The sequence below is a fragment of the Salminus brasiliensis genome, chromosome 17, assembly GCF_030463535.1.
Source record: "Salminus brasiliensis chromosome 17, fSalBra1.hap2, whole genome shotgun sequence".
Taxonomy (NCBI): Eukaryota; Metazoa; Chordata; class Actinopteri; order Characiformes; family Bryconidae; genus Salminus; species Salminus brasiliensis.
Window position 1 is genome coordinate 605,339 of NC_132894.1, and position 17,086 is coordinate 622,424.

At 40.8% G+C, this 17,086-nt stretch overlaps 1 protein-coding gene across 1 annotated transcript; it reads left to right on the plus strand.

Annotated features, from left to right (window-relative positions):
- The first annotated feature begins 9,388 nt into the window (after positions 1-9,388).
- Positions 9,389-15,931, plus strand: tmem161a (transmembrane protein 161A). The gene is made up of 12 exons (XM_072660138.1): positions 9,389-9,512; positions 10,578-10,681; positions 10,773-10,859; positions 10,957-11,054; positions 11,145-11,301; positions 11,429-11,580; positions 11,664-11,724; positions 11,801-11,944; positions 12,062-12,175; positions 12,626-12,800; positions 13,158-13,254; positions 14,670-15,931. The coding sequence occupies exons 1-12, from the start codon at positions 9,510-9,512 to the stop codon at positions 14,966-14,968; spliced, it is 1,491 nt and encodes a 496-aa protein (XP_072516239.1). The 5' UTR covers positions 9,389-9,509; the 3' UTR covers positions 14,969-15,931.
- Positions 15,932-17,086: the final 1,155 nt, after the last annotated feature.

A 17,086-nucleotide genomic window follows, 5' to 3' on the forward strand; every position in this document is an offset into this window, starting at 1 on the left:
TGAGGACATATACACACACACACACACACACACACACACACACACACACACACACACACACACACACATATATATAGTCATAAATATATCCTCTTCATAATGAAGTGGCACCAAGCTCACTGACTCTATAACACTCTCTAGAAGTCTATAACACTGTATATAACACTGTAAATAACACTGTATATAACACAGTATATAACACAGTATATAACACTGTATTTAACACTGTATTTAACACTGTATATAACACTGTATTTAACACTGTATTTAACACTGTATATAACACAGTATATAACACTGTATATAACACAGTATATAACACTGTATTTAACACTGTATATAACACAGTATATAACACTGTATTTAACACTGTATATAACACTGTATTTAACACTGTATTTAACACTGTATATAACACAGTATATAACACTGTATATAACACAGTATATAACACTGTATTTAACACTGTATATAACACAGTATATAACACTGTATATAACACAGTATATAACACTGTATTTAACACTGTATATAACACAGTATATAACACTGTATTTAACACTGTATTTAACACTGTATATAACACTGTATTTAACACTGTATTTAACACTGTATATAACACAGTATATAACACTGTATATAACACAGTATATAACACTGTATTTAACACTGTATATAACACAGTATATAACACTGTACATAACACTGTATTTAACACTGTATTTAACACTGTATATAACACAGTATATAACACTGTACATAACACTGTATTTAACACTGTATTTAACACTGTATATAACACTGTACATAACACTGTATTTAACACTGTATTTAACACTGTATATAACACAGTATATAACACAGTATATAACACTGTATTTAACACTGTATATAACACTGTATTTAACACTGTATATAACACTGTAAATAACACAGTATATAACACTGTATTTAACACTGTATATAACACAGTATATAACACTGTATATTACACAGTATATAACACTGTATATAACACTGTAAATAACACAGTATATAACACTGTATTTAACACTGTATTTAACACTGTATTTAACACAGTATATAACACTGTATTTAACACTGTATTTAACACTGTATATAACACTGTATTTAACACTGTATTTAACACTGTATATAACACAGTATATAACACTGTATATAACACTGTAAATAACACTGTATATAACACTGTATTTAACACTGTATTTAACACTGTATATAACACTGTATTTAACACTGTATATTACACAGTATATAACACTGTATATAACACTGTAAATAACACTGTATATAACACTGTATTTAACACTGTATATAACACTGTATTTAACACTGTATTTAACACAGTATTTAACACTGTATTTAGCACAGTATATAACACTGTATTTAACACTGTATTTAACACAGTATTTAACACTGTATATAACACTGTATTTAACACTGTATTTAGCACAGTATATAACACTGTATTTAGCACAGTATATAACACTGTATTTAACACAGTATATAACACAGTATTTAACACAGTATTTAACACTGTATTTAACACAGTATTTAACACTGTATATAACACTGTATATAACACCGTATTTAACACAGTATATAACACCGTATTTAACACAGTATAAAACACAGTATAAAACACAGTATTTAACACTGTATTTAACACAGTATATAACACTGTATTTAACACAGTATTTAACACTGTATTTAACACAGTATTTAACACTGTATATAACACTGTATATAACACTGTATTTAACACTGTATTTAACACAGTATAAAACACAGTATAAAACACAGTATTTAACACAGTATTTAACACTGTATTTAACACTGTATATAACACAGTATTTAACACTGTATTTAACACTGTATATAACACTGTATTTAACACAGTATATAACACCGTATTTAACACAGTATAAAACACAGTATATAACACCGTATTTAACACTGTATTTAACACTGTATATAACACTGTATTTAACACTGTATTTAACACAGTATTTAACACTGTATATAACACTGTATTTAACACTGTATATAACACCGTATTTAACACAGTATAAAACACAGTATAAAACACAGTATTTAACACTGTATTTAACACAGTATATAACACAGTATTTAACACTGTATTTAACACAGTATTTAACACTGTATATAACACTGTATTTAACACTGTATTTAACACAGTATAAAACACAGTATAAAACACAGTATTTAACACAGTATTTAACACTGTATTTAACACAGTATATAACACAGTATTTAACACTGTATTTAACACTGTATATAACACTGTATATAACACTGTATTTAACACAGTATATAACACCGTATTTAACACAGTATAAAACACAGTATAAAACACAGTATTTAACACTGTATTTAACACAGTATATAACACTGTATTTAACACAGTATATAACACTGTATTTAACACAGTATATAACACTGTATTTAACACAGTATATAACACTGTATATAACAGTATATAACACTGTATTTAACACTGTATATAACAGTATTTAACACTGTATATAACACTGTATATAACACTGTATTTAACACTGTTTATAACACTGTATATAACACTGTAACAGTACATATAACAGTATATATATGTAATTACAGTCTGATGTCTGACTGGACCTGGATTGTTTGTGAGAAATCAGAAGGTCCAACTATAAACAGAACTGCGACTCACACTGCACTTGACCTCATGGTCCATTCAGTGGGCCACTGCTCGGTCTGGGGTCATAAGGTCAAACACTAAACCACAGCAGAGTCCTCCAGAGCCCTCCAGGATGTATATGTGTGAGGGGACAGTGGGTCAGCAAAACCACCACTGTTAACATCCCATAATCGCCCAAACACTGTGCATTTCAGCTCTATTCACTGTTAAAGCCAACTGCATTACAGTGTGTGCGTGTGTGTGTGTGTGTGTGTGTGTGTGTGAAGAGCTCAGAGCACTTTCTTACATCTGTGTTTTGATTGGATTGTGCTGTTTTTTTCATGCAAAATACAATAAAAAAGATACTTCAGAATATGCTTAATTAATTATATGCTGTAATTTGACTGGGTAGTTGGTCAATACTCAACTTTCACTGCTAATAAAATACATATATAGTATTAAGTATAATACAATAATGTACTATACACTATAATACATAGTATTTAGCACATAGTATATTATTATGTAATTACATATGGTATACTACATATACATATATTTATAATATATATTAATATATATATATATATTATAGTACATAATTGTAGATGCATACTAGATTGTATATAGTATAGCACAGTGTAGCAATATATTTGTACTATACTATGTAATATATATATATATAACTCTATACTGTGTATAAAGTGGTGACCTCATGTGTTCTAACTTTAAATGGAAGAAACAAATGCCATCTCAAACATATAAATGAAGCAGAATTATTGGAATGAAGTAATTAAATTAATTAAATACACAGACATTTTCAGTGCCTCCGATCCCACACTAACAGTATAACGACAGATTTACGGAGTTGGTCTATTCCAGCATTCCTAAGTGACCCGTGTAATAAACTCACACACAAATGCTACAAACTAACACACTGTATAAGCGAGGATGCGCTCAGTAAAGCATGGCAGCGCCTGGCTCTTTTAAACCGTGCAGATTCCTGAAGTTCTTTACTCACTCTCTGTAGGCCCGGAGTGTGGAGGTGCTGCGTCTCCGGCTGCTCCAAGTGAAAGAACTCACACACACAAGTGGCTGCTCTTTAGTCGGCCTGGAGTTTATGGAAATGAGCGCTGACATCAGCCTTATAAAGAGGAGAGCAAAAAGAGGAGTGCAAGGGCCAAAACTGTAGTTCCCTCAGTCAAGTTCAAGCACATGGCCAGCAATTCAGTGTGTGACAAATTGGCATGCAAGTGCATGGTGGGAGTGGGGGGTGGTTTGGGGTGGGGGGTGCAGCTGAACCAGCCAGCCAAGGTAAAGGTTTAGTTAGCCAGTTGGAATATTCTCCTTATTTAAGCTTCCAGTCTCACCCTTAAGACATTCTGCATTACAGCAGTAACCATAACATCAGCCTAATATCCTCATAATTAAGTTCATTAGAAGCATTTATTATTCATTAATGCAATAATTTATTTATTATTAATAACTAAACAAACTAAAGCAAAGCCTTTGTTGTTTTTTCTCTGAATAGTCTACACTGTGTAAAGTGAAAAGTGAAGCTTCCTACATGGTTCTTGGCTCAGACAAACTGGAAAGGCCTTTGATTAATTGGGTTTTTCTTTAAAAAAAAAAAAAGGTTATTCACACACTCAAAACATCTTCCCCAAAAATCCTTCCTGGTTCAAGATTGCACATTTATTGAAATGCACATCCCTAAACATGAAGGTGGTTCGTTGAGTGACGCCAGAGAAGAACCATTTTTGGTTCCATCATGTTTACATCAAGTCCAGGAATGGCCTATTTACACTGTAGTTCTGCATATATCTATCTATCTATCTATCTATATATATATATATATATATATATATATATATATATATATATATATATATATATATATATATATATATATATATATTAAAAGCTCCACATGTAAATGAATGCAGTCGCCCACCCCTCGTTCTCATGGAGAAAAAGGTCTGTTTTTGTGGGAAGGAGTGGAGTAGGGGCGTGGCCATCATCACATTTGCATATATTCAAATAAAGCGTGACCAATATGCATAGGCCTTCAACAATAGCAGCCGACTCCCACCAGTCCTTTAGTCTATGTCCCTCTCCTCAGAGGCCGCAGTGAAAGGAGTGTGAGAAAAGTGAGGCCCATGCCAGCTTCCAATGCTTCTCCATTTGGGGACTGAATAATGTGTTTTGTTCTCACGGCTCACGGGTGGCCATGAATGTGCTTCCAAAACCAGTCACCATCTATAAGCTGTAATGGGTTTAAAAGAGATTCTCTCTGTGCAAAAATAAATATTTTGAGCCGCTCCAATGGCAACAGGTTGCAAAATGCTCCTCTATGCACACAAAAAACAATTAGAGTCTGAGGAAGACGACAAGGCGCCAACATTTGAAGGAATAAATGAGCCACTGAAACGTGCAAATGAAGCCAGGGGGCTCAGATTTGTGCTTCTTATGGCCATGTAAGCTTCTGATTGAACATTTCCACCAAACTTCAATGTTTTCAGAGGTTTTTTGTTTCTTTTGTTTTGTTTTTGTTTGGTCCTAAAGTTCAAAATACTCAGGGTCAGATTACTGACCTAATCATGGTCCACACCCAGCGATTTGTCAATGATTTCTAGATTGGGCAAGACTGGCGATTGTTATTGATTTAAAATTATAATTATTCTGCACATCAGAGAAAGCTGACACTGTTAGGATGGATCAGTTGTTGCTCTGTTGTATAATTAAGCTAATCAGTTAGTATCGGTCCAGAGTCTAGTTTTAACTCTTCTAATGAAGCATACAGCTACTTTAAGTTGCACACATTGCTGAATATGACTGGCACAGATCATCATGACCCTATTGGCTACATGCTGTCTAATGCCAGGTGTGGACTAGAGGGGTATAAAGCCCCCCAGCATTGAGGAGCTGTGGAGCAGTGGAAGAACTGTGCTCTCTGGAATGATGGTGGAGGAGCTCCATCCAGTACTTTTGAATGGGGAGTTGGGAATGATGAGGTGGGGTGGTGATCATTATCCAACACCCTGACTTCACTAATGCTCTTGTCAATGAATGCAATCAAATCCTCACAGCAATGCTCCTCCAGAATCTAGCAGAAAGTCTTCTTCTCTGGACAGTAGAGACAGTTACTCCAACAGAAGCAGAATCAGCTCTTTTAATCCCCTTGATTTCAGAAGAAACAATCAATGAGCATGTGTCCCAATACTTCTGTCCAGTAGTGTGCTTCAGTAAAAGATTCCTACAGTTTTTAATTTGATTGAAGTGAACTGCTCTCCTTGTTCTTCAAATAACACCAATGATCTGGTTACACTGTCTCCTGTCAATGAGTGGACAAGTGATCAGTCAGTTCTTGAAGGTGCTGAAGCAGGAGAAATGGACAAGCATAAGAATCTGAAACAAGAGCCGAACTGTGATGTTCAGAACATCTCCAGAACATCAGGCAGGTCTTGTGGGGTGTTCCTGGGTGTGCAGTGGTCAGCAAGTAGCAAAAGTGCCCCAAGGAAGGACAAACGATGAAACCTGACAGGGTCCCAAGGCTCTCATTGCTGCTCATGGAGGTCCCACCTGTTGCTAATGGTAGTCTTGGAGTGCACAGGACACCTTCAGAGGGATTGTGGAGTCCATGCCTTGACGGGTCAGAGCTGTTTAAATGGCATGAGGGGGACCTTCACAGTATTAGTCAGGTGGTTTTAATGTTATGTCTTTGTGCACATGGACATGGTGTAGCTACCTTACTCTTCCTACACAACACACCCCAGCGCTGGTAGATAAACACAGTCCTGAGTATTTGAGTAATGCTGCTTGTCCACGTCTCTGACAGCGTTACAGTGACTTTGTGGAATTCAAAAAAAAAAAAATACAACTGTGCATCAAATAAAGTGGGAAATTACAGCAAAGGCACGTCTTCCTTTCAAACACAAGCCGTATCCCCTAAACAAATGCAGACGCATGCTAGATGATCATTTCAATAACACTGAGCATGCTGGCAGACTTACGGGGGGTTTCTTTTCTGTGCATCAGTGGAGGAAAACAGCCCAGGGATGAGCTGCCACATAAATGCATGGAAACAAATAGCTCACGAAAAGCTGCTGTTTTTTCCTTTATGCAACAAAAGTAGGTGATTTACACATTCAGGCTGAAATGAAGGCCCCAGATTTGGGTACGTTTCAGTATTCCATTGGGCTACATCCTCTATATAATACCAGAGACAGTGCTTTGACTGTTCACCATGTCCAGCATGTGTGTATCACTGATTCTCTGCTGTACCTCTTCATAGTGCTCAACAGTAGTTACACAGTTACCTGATATAAAACAGAGGAGGTTTAACTTCTCAGCTTCTTGGAATCATTCAGAAAATGATGGAAGATTATGCCTTCAGCCATCACCTTCCTGTCCTGGTGCAGGGCCTACTCAGGTACACTGGGCACAGGGCGCCTGTCCAAAACAGTGTTTCCCTTTAGGACTTGGTTTAGCAGTGGCGGCAGACCCACACTCGAACCCGGCCCGCCGACACACCCTCCCGCGAGAAGAATGTGACACGATGCTAAAATGAGAAAATATCACGTAAGATATAAAATACAGTGAAACTAGACTGTTAAACAACCTCATTAACCTGTGAACTCTTCATTTAGATCTATTTTCTACACACAGCATCTTTCCCCCACCGTGAGCTGGCCACTCTCCAGCGGAAAGACAGGGCTGGACAGGGCTGGGATCGTAACGCTAGCTGAGGTAGCCTAGCCTTAGCATCTCTTGCTTTACCAAAAGATCTGAAGGTCTGCTTTCCTCAGAGTAAATCTCAAGTCACTGTGAACTCCTGTGGCAGAAGAAAAGTGCTCTGTGTGTCTGTGTGTCGGCGCCAGTGTGCGTCAGGCTTTCCGTTACTTTGTGAAAGTTCCCTTCTGCTGTAAAAACCTCTCTAATATAACTTCAGCTAGTCTAACCTAACTCTCTCTCTCCTCTCCTCTCCCTGTCTTTCTCATGTCTCTCTCCAGCGTTAGAAGCACTGGATGGGGCGTCATCATGTCTCCACATCCTGTCTCCGTCATTTCCGAAGTAAGGCCCTCTGCAGAGTTTGACATTTCATAGAATTCTGAAGCAGCGGCGGAAACACTGGTAACACACCCAACTAGGGGCAGTTCAGCACTGCCAGTCCCCCTACTAGCAGGTTTACTGGAGGAAGCCAGAGTAGATGAAGAACGAGAAGAACACAGACAGGACTGAACCCACAACCCCAGGTGCTGTACACTGCTCCAGCAAGCAGCTCTGAAGGACGACATTCAACCGAAACCTCTCGATCCCAAACCCAGATCATTCCAGCAGTGTCTGCATACTAGAGATTCACAGGTCTTCAAAAATCTTTAAATCTTTAATAAAAAAAAAAACCATCTGTCACAAGAGGTTTAACTAAAATACTGCATTGACCTTTTTTAGCATTTACAGCCATTTTTACAGAGTTAAAAGTAAATGGACGCTTGATTGATAAGCGGTTTCATGGTCAGATGTGGCTGTTCTCTAATTATCATGACAAATTTAGGAGATAAGAGGATGGTTTGGTTCCAAGGGTTGAATTTGCATCTAGAACCCATTCAGTGACCTCTCAATATGTGGTCCAAAAAGGTGCTGATGCAAGTGAAGAGGGTCATCATTAGACTGAACTAACAGAACACACCTATCAGAGAGAGCAGAAACTGTAGGAGTGGCCCAATCAACAAGCTGGTTCATTCTTTAAAAAGAAAAACCAGAAGGACAACATGGAGGGAATGATCTCAGAACTCCTTCTGTGGCGAAGAAAACCCTCTTGATGATATCAATAATAATAATAATAATAATAATAATAATAATAATAATAATAATCATTATTATTATAAGAATAGTTGTATTATATTGGTACTATAAGTAGTAGCACTAATATGCACAATCATGCCCCATAGCTGACCTTATTATAATATTATTATTGTTATTTTTATTATTATTATTATAAGAATAGTTGTATTATATTTGTACTATACGTAGTAGCACTAATATGCACAATCATGCCCCATAGCTGACTTTTTTAGACTTTATTTTATTGATGCAACACAACTACAAAAAATTCTAAATTATTAGAAATAGTTTACATATTTGCAAATGGTCTATTTTTACTACTTGTATATGAATAGCAGTAAAATAAACTAAAATAACAAAATACAAACAAACAATAAAAAAATAAAATGCCAATAATCAGATAATCAGATAATATGGAATTCAAAATTATATAAATAATATTTGCAAAGCTCCAGATAACTGATTTATCATTTGAAGGGAAGTGATCCACTATTTCACTTCTATTGAAAGCTCTAGGACAGGCTATGATGAAGGCTTTTCGGTCAGGTCTTGGTTCATCACTCTTCTGACGTCACCATCCTCCGCCCCTCTGATCTTCCCACCTTCTGTTTTCTATGTAGCTCCTTCTAAACCAGCTTCAGTAAAACCCCACGAGCTGTCCGTGTTTTCTGTCCCCACATTTAACTCCTTCTAGACCCAGCTGCGATGTCTTGAGAGACAGCACCTCGTGTCGTCCAGCCCAGAGACTATTTCTGTCCCCTGTCGCCACAGTGTGAGCCAATGAGCGCGCTTGAGCGATCCTTTGGGCCAATCATATTTCAGAACTCACGCGGGTCCCGCCTTCTCTCGCACTGACCTCCACGCAGAGGCGCGCGCAGGTCGCAGATGTCAATCAAACGCCCATTCAGCTGTTCCAGGAGCGGCGAGCTACCCGAGACCCTCTGCTTCAAGCCGTTTCTCCAGCATGGTGAGTTAAATCCAGCCAGATCTGCTCTGAATCGCTGCTTTCTGTCGGTAAAATACTAGAGGTTTGACTGCAGGGGACTTTTATTGTGTGCTAGCGCCGCTAGCCTGCAGGCTGGCCACTGTTGCCTGGCTAGCTGAGTTAGCACTAGCTGCTAGCTGAGTTTAAATGAGGCTGAAATGCAAACTTTCAGAATTATGTCCTGCATTGATTTATGATCTGTATGGTTTACTCATTTATTGAACGGGTTTGCTGTTAGTTGCGATGCAGGCACAGCCCTGTTAGCGTGGCTGGATTTAGTTAGCTTGTTAGCCAGCTGGCTAACTAACCCACTTTACAAAGAGTTGGAGTTTCAGCAGCTGCTCGCAGCTCCACAGTCCAGCCTGCCCTCTCCAACCACTCCAGCACACACACAGCTGGTCTAGTCCCTGTAGAGAAGAAGTACTGCCAATAGAATAGGACTCTCTGGAGCAGATCAGCATCATGACCCTATTGGCTCCATGCTGCCTAATGCCAGGCGTGGGCTAGAGGGGTATAAAGCCCCCCAGCATTGAGGAGCTGTGTTCAATACTTTTGGGATGCATTGAGACTTTACCAATGCTCCTGTCACTGAATTCTCCTCCAGATTCTAGTAGAAAGTCTTCTTCTCTGGACAGTAGAGACAGTTACTCCAACAGAAGCAGGATCAGCTCTTTTAATACCCTTGATTTCATAAGAAGCAGTAACTGAGCAGGTGTCCCAATACTTTTGTCCATATAGTGTATCTTTAACGGGATGCTCTTGAGTGTGTGAAAAAGTTCATTATAAACATGTAGGAGCAGCTAAGCTTACCTCACGCATGAGCTTTAGGTCACTGTGCCCATTGCTCAATGCAAAATGAAGACTAGAGGAATAGAAACCCCCCAAGCTTTGGAATGACTCTCTGAAGTGATTAAGCTCCATCCGGTCTTTTGGGATGAGCTGGAACTGCACCTGTGATCCAGAACCTAAAGCAGTTGAGTGTAGAGTGTAAAGGCTTTAATGGTTTTGGGTGAGCAGCTGACTTTATATGTGTGCTCTGTCCTGTAGGCGCTGATGGGAGTTCAGCTGGTGGTCAGCTTGCTGGCCGTCAGTATAATGCAGAAAATGGCCCCACATTGCTCCTTTGCACGCTGGCTCTTATGCAACGGCAGGTAAGGCTTAAAGCTTTGTGGATAATTCTACCTCCCAGTGCTCCCATTCTCAGGACCTCTGCTGATATCTCTTTCTTCTTTCTTTATGCAGTCTGCTGAGGTTCAAACACCCTTCTGAAGGAGAACTTTGTGCTCTGGCAGGCAAGCAGATACCCAACAAGAGCAGCAGGAGAGACAGGTGACAGCTGAGAAGCAGCAGCAGCAGCAGCAGCAGCTGTCTGTACAGAACCATGTTTTCTTTCTCTCTGGTTTTCCTGACTTAAGCTGTTTTTCAGGAGGCAGAATGGCCACGGGGAACCCAAGCCACTCACAGTCCCGAAGGACATAGACTTACACCTGGAAAGCACTCCTGTGAATGTTTTAGATGCCCTGGGTGAGTCTCGGAGTGATGCTTGTGATCTCTTGGTGATCCTCTCTTCTGCTTCTCGTGTTCATCGCCCTGGTTGTCACTTGTTTGTTGCAGTTCTGCGCTTCTTCGTCGAGTATCAGTGGTTGATCGACTTCGCTGTGTATGCGACGGGCATTTACCTCTTCACTGAAGGCTACTACTTTGTAGTGGATGCCAGTAAAGAGGTCAATATTGGGGCCATCTGGTGCGTCCTGATGGTATTCTTCGGACTGTATCCTTAAACCAAATTGCTCTGCAGTAACAGAGGGTCTTCCTTCAGTGCACCTTCACAGCAGGTCTACTTGATTAAATGACCAATGAGTGTCCAGTGTCCTGTAATCCTTGACTTCAGTTCTCAGGAGGACACTCCATGTTCTAATGAGCCACTATTTCCGCTCCGATGAGGGCGGTGAGCGTTCTGTGTGCCTGGCATTCGGGTTCCTGTCTCTTCTCATGGCCATGCTGGTTCTGGTGGTGAGGGAGGACTATTTGGAGTTCGGCCTGGAGCCTGGTATGGTGTCGGCTTCCTTTCTTTACCACCAGTCCTGATTTTTACGTTATCACAAACCATAAAGTACATTTCTGACTTTTCAGGTTTCACCAGTGTGTTCGACAACTTTGAAGCGTTTGCCAAACAGCAAGGTCTTGAGTGGTCGTAAGTATTCTGAAGTCTCTCATGCATGTGCACACATCAGTACACTGTCTTCTACTTATCTTTCGATATTCTTTAGAGTGCCTTTCACCAAACTTGGAGTGAAGTTGGGCTTGGCTGTCATTTGTGCCTTCCTTGGAGCTCTTCTTGCATTCCCTGGACTTCGCCTGGCCCAAACACACCTAGACGCTGTGCAGATGAATGCTGATCGGCCAATCATTCAGTGAGAAGCTCTGCGTTATGTTTAAGTAAAATGATAGTTTGAACAATGAACAGTTATGTATGTAAAATGAGCTACAAGATCCTTAATATAGATTTTTGTTCTGTCTTGTTTTTACAGAATCCTCCTACACACCAGTTTCCTCTCTCCACTGGTTATCCTTGTGTTGTGGGTAAAGCCTCTTGCTCGTGACTTCTTAGGAAAGGCTCCTTTGGGAAAGACATCAGTCACTTTGTAAGCACCCTGCTGAGACCATTGTCACAGAAACGTTCTCACTGGTCATGCTATATGAACTACTATACTCCTTATTATACTACATACTATATGACTTATTGTCTGCCTGCTAGCAGTAACTGATGCTTATTAACTTGAACATTGACTTTATTCATTTAATTAGCAGGGATAATTCACATTAAAGGCACTGTATTTTGTTTGCTTCCTATTTACAGTATAAACACAGGGCTTTATTCCAGTGTGCAAACAGACAAATCTTATACAGAGCCTTTAATGAATATAATTTAATATACTGTAAATGTGCCAGGTTTAGCCAAAGTTAACAGTCCTTTTCACTCTCACAGACAAAATAAAATGCACAAAGCACTTACAGTTACAGCAGTGTTTGAATAAACTATCTCTGAAATAACTGTTAGATTCACTGTTCGATGCTTTGTTTGTATTCTCCAGGCTTTCTAGCTCAGCCTTCGACTCTGTGCGTCTCTGGACGATCGTGGTGTTGTGTGTGTTGAAGCTGCTGCTCACTCGTCACCACCTGCAGGCCTACCTTAATCTTGCCCCCAAGTGGGTGGAGCAGATGAAGAAGGAGGCGGGACGTATAGCTGCGATTGACATCCAAAGAAAGGCAAGAACCATACCTCATTTTTTTTTTTTTTGTCCTTGGTCGGCTCATCTGCGCATTTACCCACACAGGAGAGTGCCCCCGCGTAACAGGAGAGTGCCCCCGCGTAACAGGAGAGTGCCCCCGCGTAACAGGAGAGTGCCCCCGCGTAACAGGAGGTTCTGTTTGGATAGCTGCAGAAATTACTGACTGTAACCTAAATCAGATTTGCGAAGGTGTGATTTAGGAAGTATTGTTTGCTGTTTAGATTCAAGATGCCTCAAGTCTAGAGACTCTGTCTAGACCAAAGGTGCAGTCTAGGTTATGTAGGTGTGAGCTTTAGGTTGCTGTTCATAAGCTGACCACTTTCTCTTTCTACAGGTTACCCGTGTGTACTGCTACCTGACTGTGGTGACTCTGCAGTACCTCATACCTGTTCTGCTCGTGCTCTTCTCAACTCTGGCCCTCAAGTCTTTAGGTAAGATGTTTGTCACTTACAGACTGTTCAACATTTCATCTTTCAGTTTGATCAAAGCCCGTATTTGAGGACACTCGGTAGAGTTTTGAGAAGAGAAAAGTGGCGTGAGTTGTAGGCTGTTGGCGGATCTTTTGCACCACCAATCGGAATCATGGTGGCAAGATCCTTGTTTAATGTTAACAGTCAGTTCGGAGGAGGTGCAAAGCCCACTGCAATCAGCACCAACGTCAAGGTGGGAGAAAAGGTGATATTAAGGTGTCTGAAAGTTCTGTATGTACCCACACAGTTCTTTTACACTTGCCTTAGCCTCCGTTCACTGGGTCAGAAAATGACACTTCAGCCCACTTTCAGGGAAAAAAAAATCACCAGATCTTTTCTGACTTGAGTATTGGTAGCATTTTTCAGCTGCTTACTAATACATCCACTGTCTTCCTGCTTCATTTAAGGCATATTTCTAAGTAAATGTATTATTTAAATAGTGCAATCTACTCACTTCATTATGCCCTATTCAGAAGTGTTATGCCTTATTCCTGCTCCTTAGGGCTTTCTAAATAATTATATATTTTTTGTACTGCTCTTAATGGTTAATGTGTGCAAAAAAACAACCCAAATGGCTAGTTATGAGCACCATGAATTGACTTTGCCTCACAACAAGCTGCATGACGTTCCACTCAGCCACATACAGAGTCCATGCAAGCTTTAACATAGTCTGTAGGCAGGTAGCAGGAGGATGGGCAGTCGATCTGATGCAGGAGAGCCCATCAGAGTCAGGCCAGACAAGTGGGCAGTCGTTAAGTCTGAGAAGGTAAAGAGAAGTTTTAGTTCTGATTGGATTAATGGAGAACAGAGAACTGTGAACGTTCTCAGAGTGTGTCTGACGACTCCGCCAGGTCTGACTATAACAGCCTAATTAAAAGAACAGAGCCACAAGGTAACACAGATATGGGAGCACCCTGAACCACTGGGGTCCATCTGCTCCACCGTCCACAAACATCTCCAGCATTTTAGTTTGCTACAGTTCCCTGTGTTCATGAACCCCTTGGAGCTGCAACCTTTCTCTAAGGAGAAACATTAATTACCAAAAGCTCCAAACATTATCCAGAGTCATGTCAGTGTAAAGTCCTGTAGTGTTACTCTGCCAGCTCAGTCCACATGCTTCTCTACCTTCAGATCAAGCTTCTGGATCCCTCAGACTGTATAAAGTGTGTCCTTTAGGGGGCAGTCTTAAATACTTCATCTGCAGTCTTGGACCTGCTAGTAATGATTGATGATAGTAATGAATAAATATGAATATTTCTTTGTTTGGGGGAGTGTTCGGTGGAGTTTCTGAAGTCTGTAAAATGCTGTTCTCTTATTTGACACTGCAGTTATTAAAGACTAACTGTATTTGGCTCCACCACCCCCCCCCCCCCCAGGTGACTACTCATGGGGATTGGGTGCTGAGACTCCAGGTGTTACCCTCGCACCGGTCCTCCCCACCATACCGCCAACATCATTACCCACAGCGGAGGATGAGGACGACCTAGAGGACATGGAGGAGGACATCCAGGCCACTGTCGCCCACCTGTCTGAGGCTTTCACTGCCTTGCGCGCAGTCCTCACGCCGATCTTCTTCAGAGGGGTCTTCGCCTTCCTTACCTGGTGGGTGGCCGCCTGCCAGCTCATCAGCAGCCTGTTCGGTATCTACTTCCACCAGTACCTCATGCAGAGCTGAGGAGCATTTCTAGGCTTGGGGCACAAAGCCTATCTCTCTGAGCTGCTGACCATCCTCCTGCATGCACGGCTGTGCTGTGAGCTCCAACATGCTGACAGGAACAGGCTGAGCTCTGTTATGCTCTGAGAGACTCTGATAGTTTGGACTTGACTGGAGACAATGATGTCTTTGGTCTGAAATTGAAATGAAGGGGTTGTTAAGGTAGAGATATCCTGCTTCTACTGGTTCATCACCTTGACTTGTAGGCTTGTCTTATGGAATGGATGAATTATCTTTTGTTTGCAGAGGAGCTTGCAGGAACATCTCATCTCTTCTGTTCGACAAAAGCAAACTTTATTTGAATCATTTTTTACATTTGAGTTCTTTTAGAATTATATTTTAGGAGTAATGGTGGTTTCACACCACAGATCAAATTAAGTAATTTAGATTAACCTACTTCTTTATTCTCCAGTTTGGTGGTGGTGGTGGTGGTGGTGTCTGTGTGATGTAATTCTAAGTGCCTGGTAACTCAGGGATGTGAATCAGATACGGTATCATCTCTACCAGCATGCAATAACTGATGAACTGCTTTATTTTGGCAAATGCAGTTAAGTGCAGCGTTTCTCGATCACTCCCCGTCTTCCCACATGAATGCTGATGTATTAAAGCTGTTCGTTCTTCATGCAGTATTTCTCCCTCTTCTGCTGGCTCTGCTGCAGAGCTCCATTTGCTGTAACAATCAAATGCAATCAAAGCTTTAGTCAGAGGCAGCATTAAAATGACCTGAACATTTCTGTTATTTATTTATTTATTTATCCTGTGCCATTAAATTAAAACCACACACTAATCTAGATGTGATGCTCTGTTAAACAGCAGGTGTTTATCAAACATTTTGCACTGATTTTAAAAATGACTGATCAATGGGATGCATGGTGTGACAGAACTGAAATTGTGTTTTATTAAAATCCAAAAATGTCTCAACTACCTTCCTGCTGGCATTGCTTTTTTATTTTTAAGAAGAAGGGTATAGTCCTAGTGTAGTGCTCTCTCTGCATCCTGTAGGGAGTAAATGGGGTTTATGCATATATAAATACACTAGTATGTATTTTTGTAGTATGACTGCAGCTCTTCGTAACGAGGCCTGCACTGCTGTCCGTGGTGGAGAGGTGCAGCCGTGATGTTTCCAGCGCTCCTGTTCATGCAGTCTGCTTTTCTAAACCCTTTACACAGTACTGACCATGCTCATTGACCATCCTTCCAAACACGCCACAGAAGAAAGCAACAGGTCCATGTTCTCCTTTCTGCTCTCACTTCTGTTCTCATTGACCTTTACAGCGGTTAGCAGATGCTGCTCTCCAGAGTGACTTACAAAAGCGCTTAGTCCTTCACTCCAAAGGTCTAAAGCTAGTGGTGACCGGCCCCAAAATCAAGATACCTTTGAGCTTCCAGAAATGAGCTCCACAATAACCCTGAGCAGTGACAGTTCCTGAAGCTGGAGATTACTGAACCAAGTAAAAGCTCTAACAGATATCAGTGCTTTATTCTGCGCTCTCGAAAGAACTGGGTCTTCAGTTGATGTTTGAAGATGTGGGAAGTGATTCTGCTGTTCGGACGCTCAGAGTTCGTCCCCCCGCTCTGGCTGCAGGGCAGAGAATACTCTGGGTGCTTGTCTTCTGTGCATCCTGAGAGAGGTTGGGTCAAGCAGAGCCGTTCTTGAAGCATGAAGGGCTCTTGGTACGGGTCAGGTTGGGATCATCGCCATCAGGAAGGAGCAGCTGGACCACTTTTGCTTTGCAGGCCAGCTTCAGGGTTTCGGGTCTGACCGGTACAGCTACAGGAAGCCAGCGAAGGGTGCAGAGCAAGGGAGTGTACCCATCTCCTCTGCATTCTCCCACGTTCTCCCATTGTTCTCCCCTGTTCTCCCTGGTGTTCTGCTGTGTGGCTCTGTAACAGAGTGTGTACGGTCTGCTGTGTTCAGGCCTGCGGGTGTTTGTCTGAAAATCGAGGTGATTGATGTGAGATAAAATTTGACTTCCACACAAAAGCAGTCTGAAGGAGGCGGCCGGTGGAGGGTCAGATGGTCAGATGGTCGTATGGCTGAGCTTTTTATTAGCTGCTCGGGTCTCATTGGAGACCTCT

Coding starts and splice junctions, on each gene's coding strand:
- tmem161a (XM_072660138.1), top strand. Junction 11,055..11,144: donor GAATGTTTTAGATGCCCTGG/GTGAGTCTCGGA, acceptor TGTTTGTTGCAG/TTCTGCGCTTCTTCGTCGAG. Junction 11,945..12,061: donor GCTGATCGGCCAATCATTCA/GTGAGAAGCTCT, acceptor TTGTTTTTACAG/AATCCTCCTACACACCAGTT.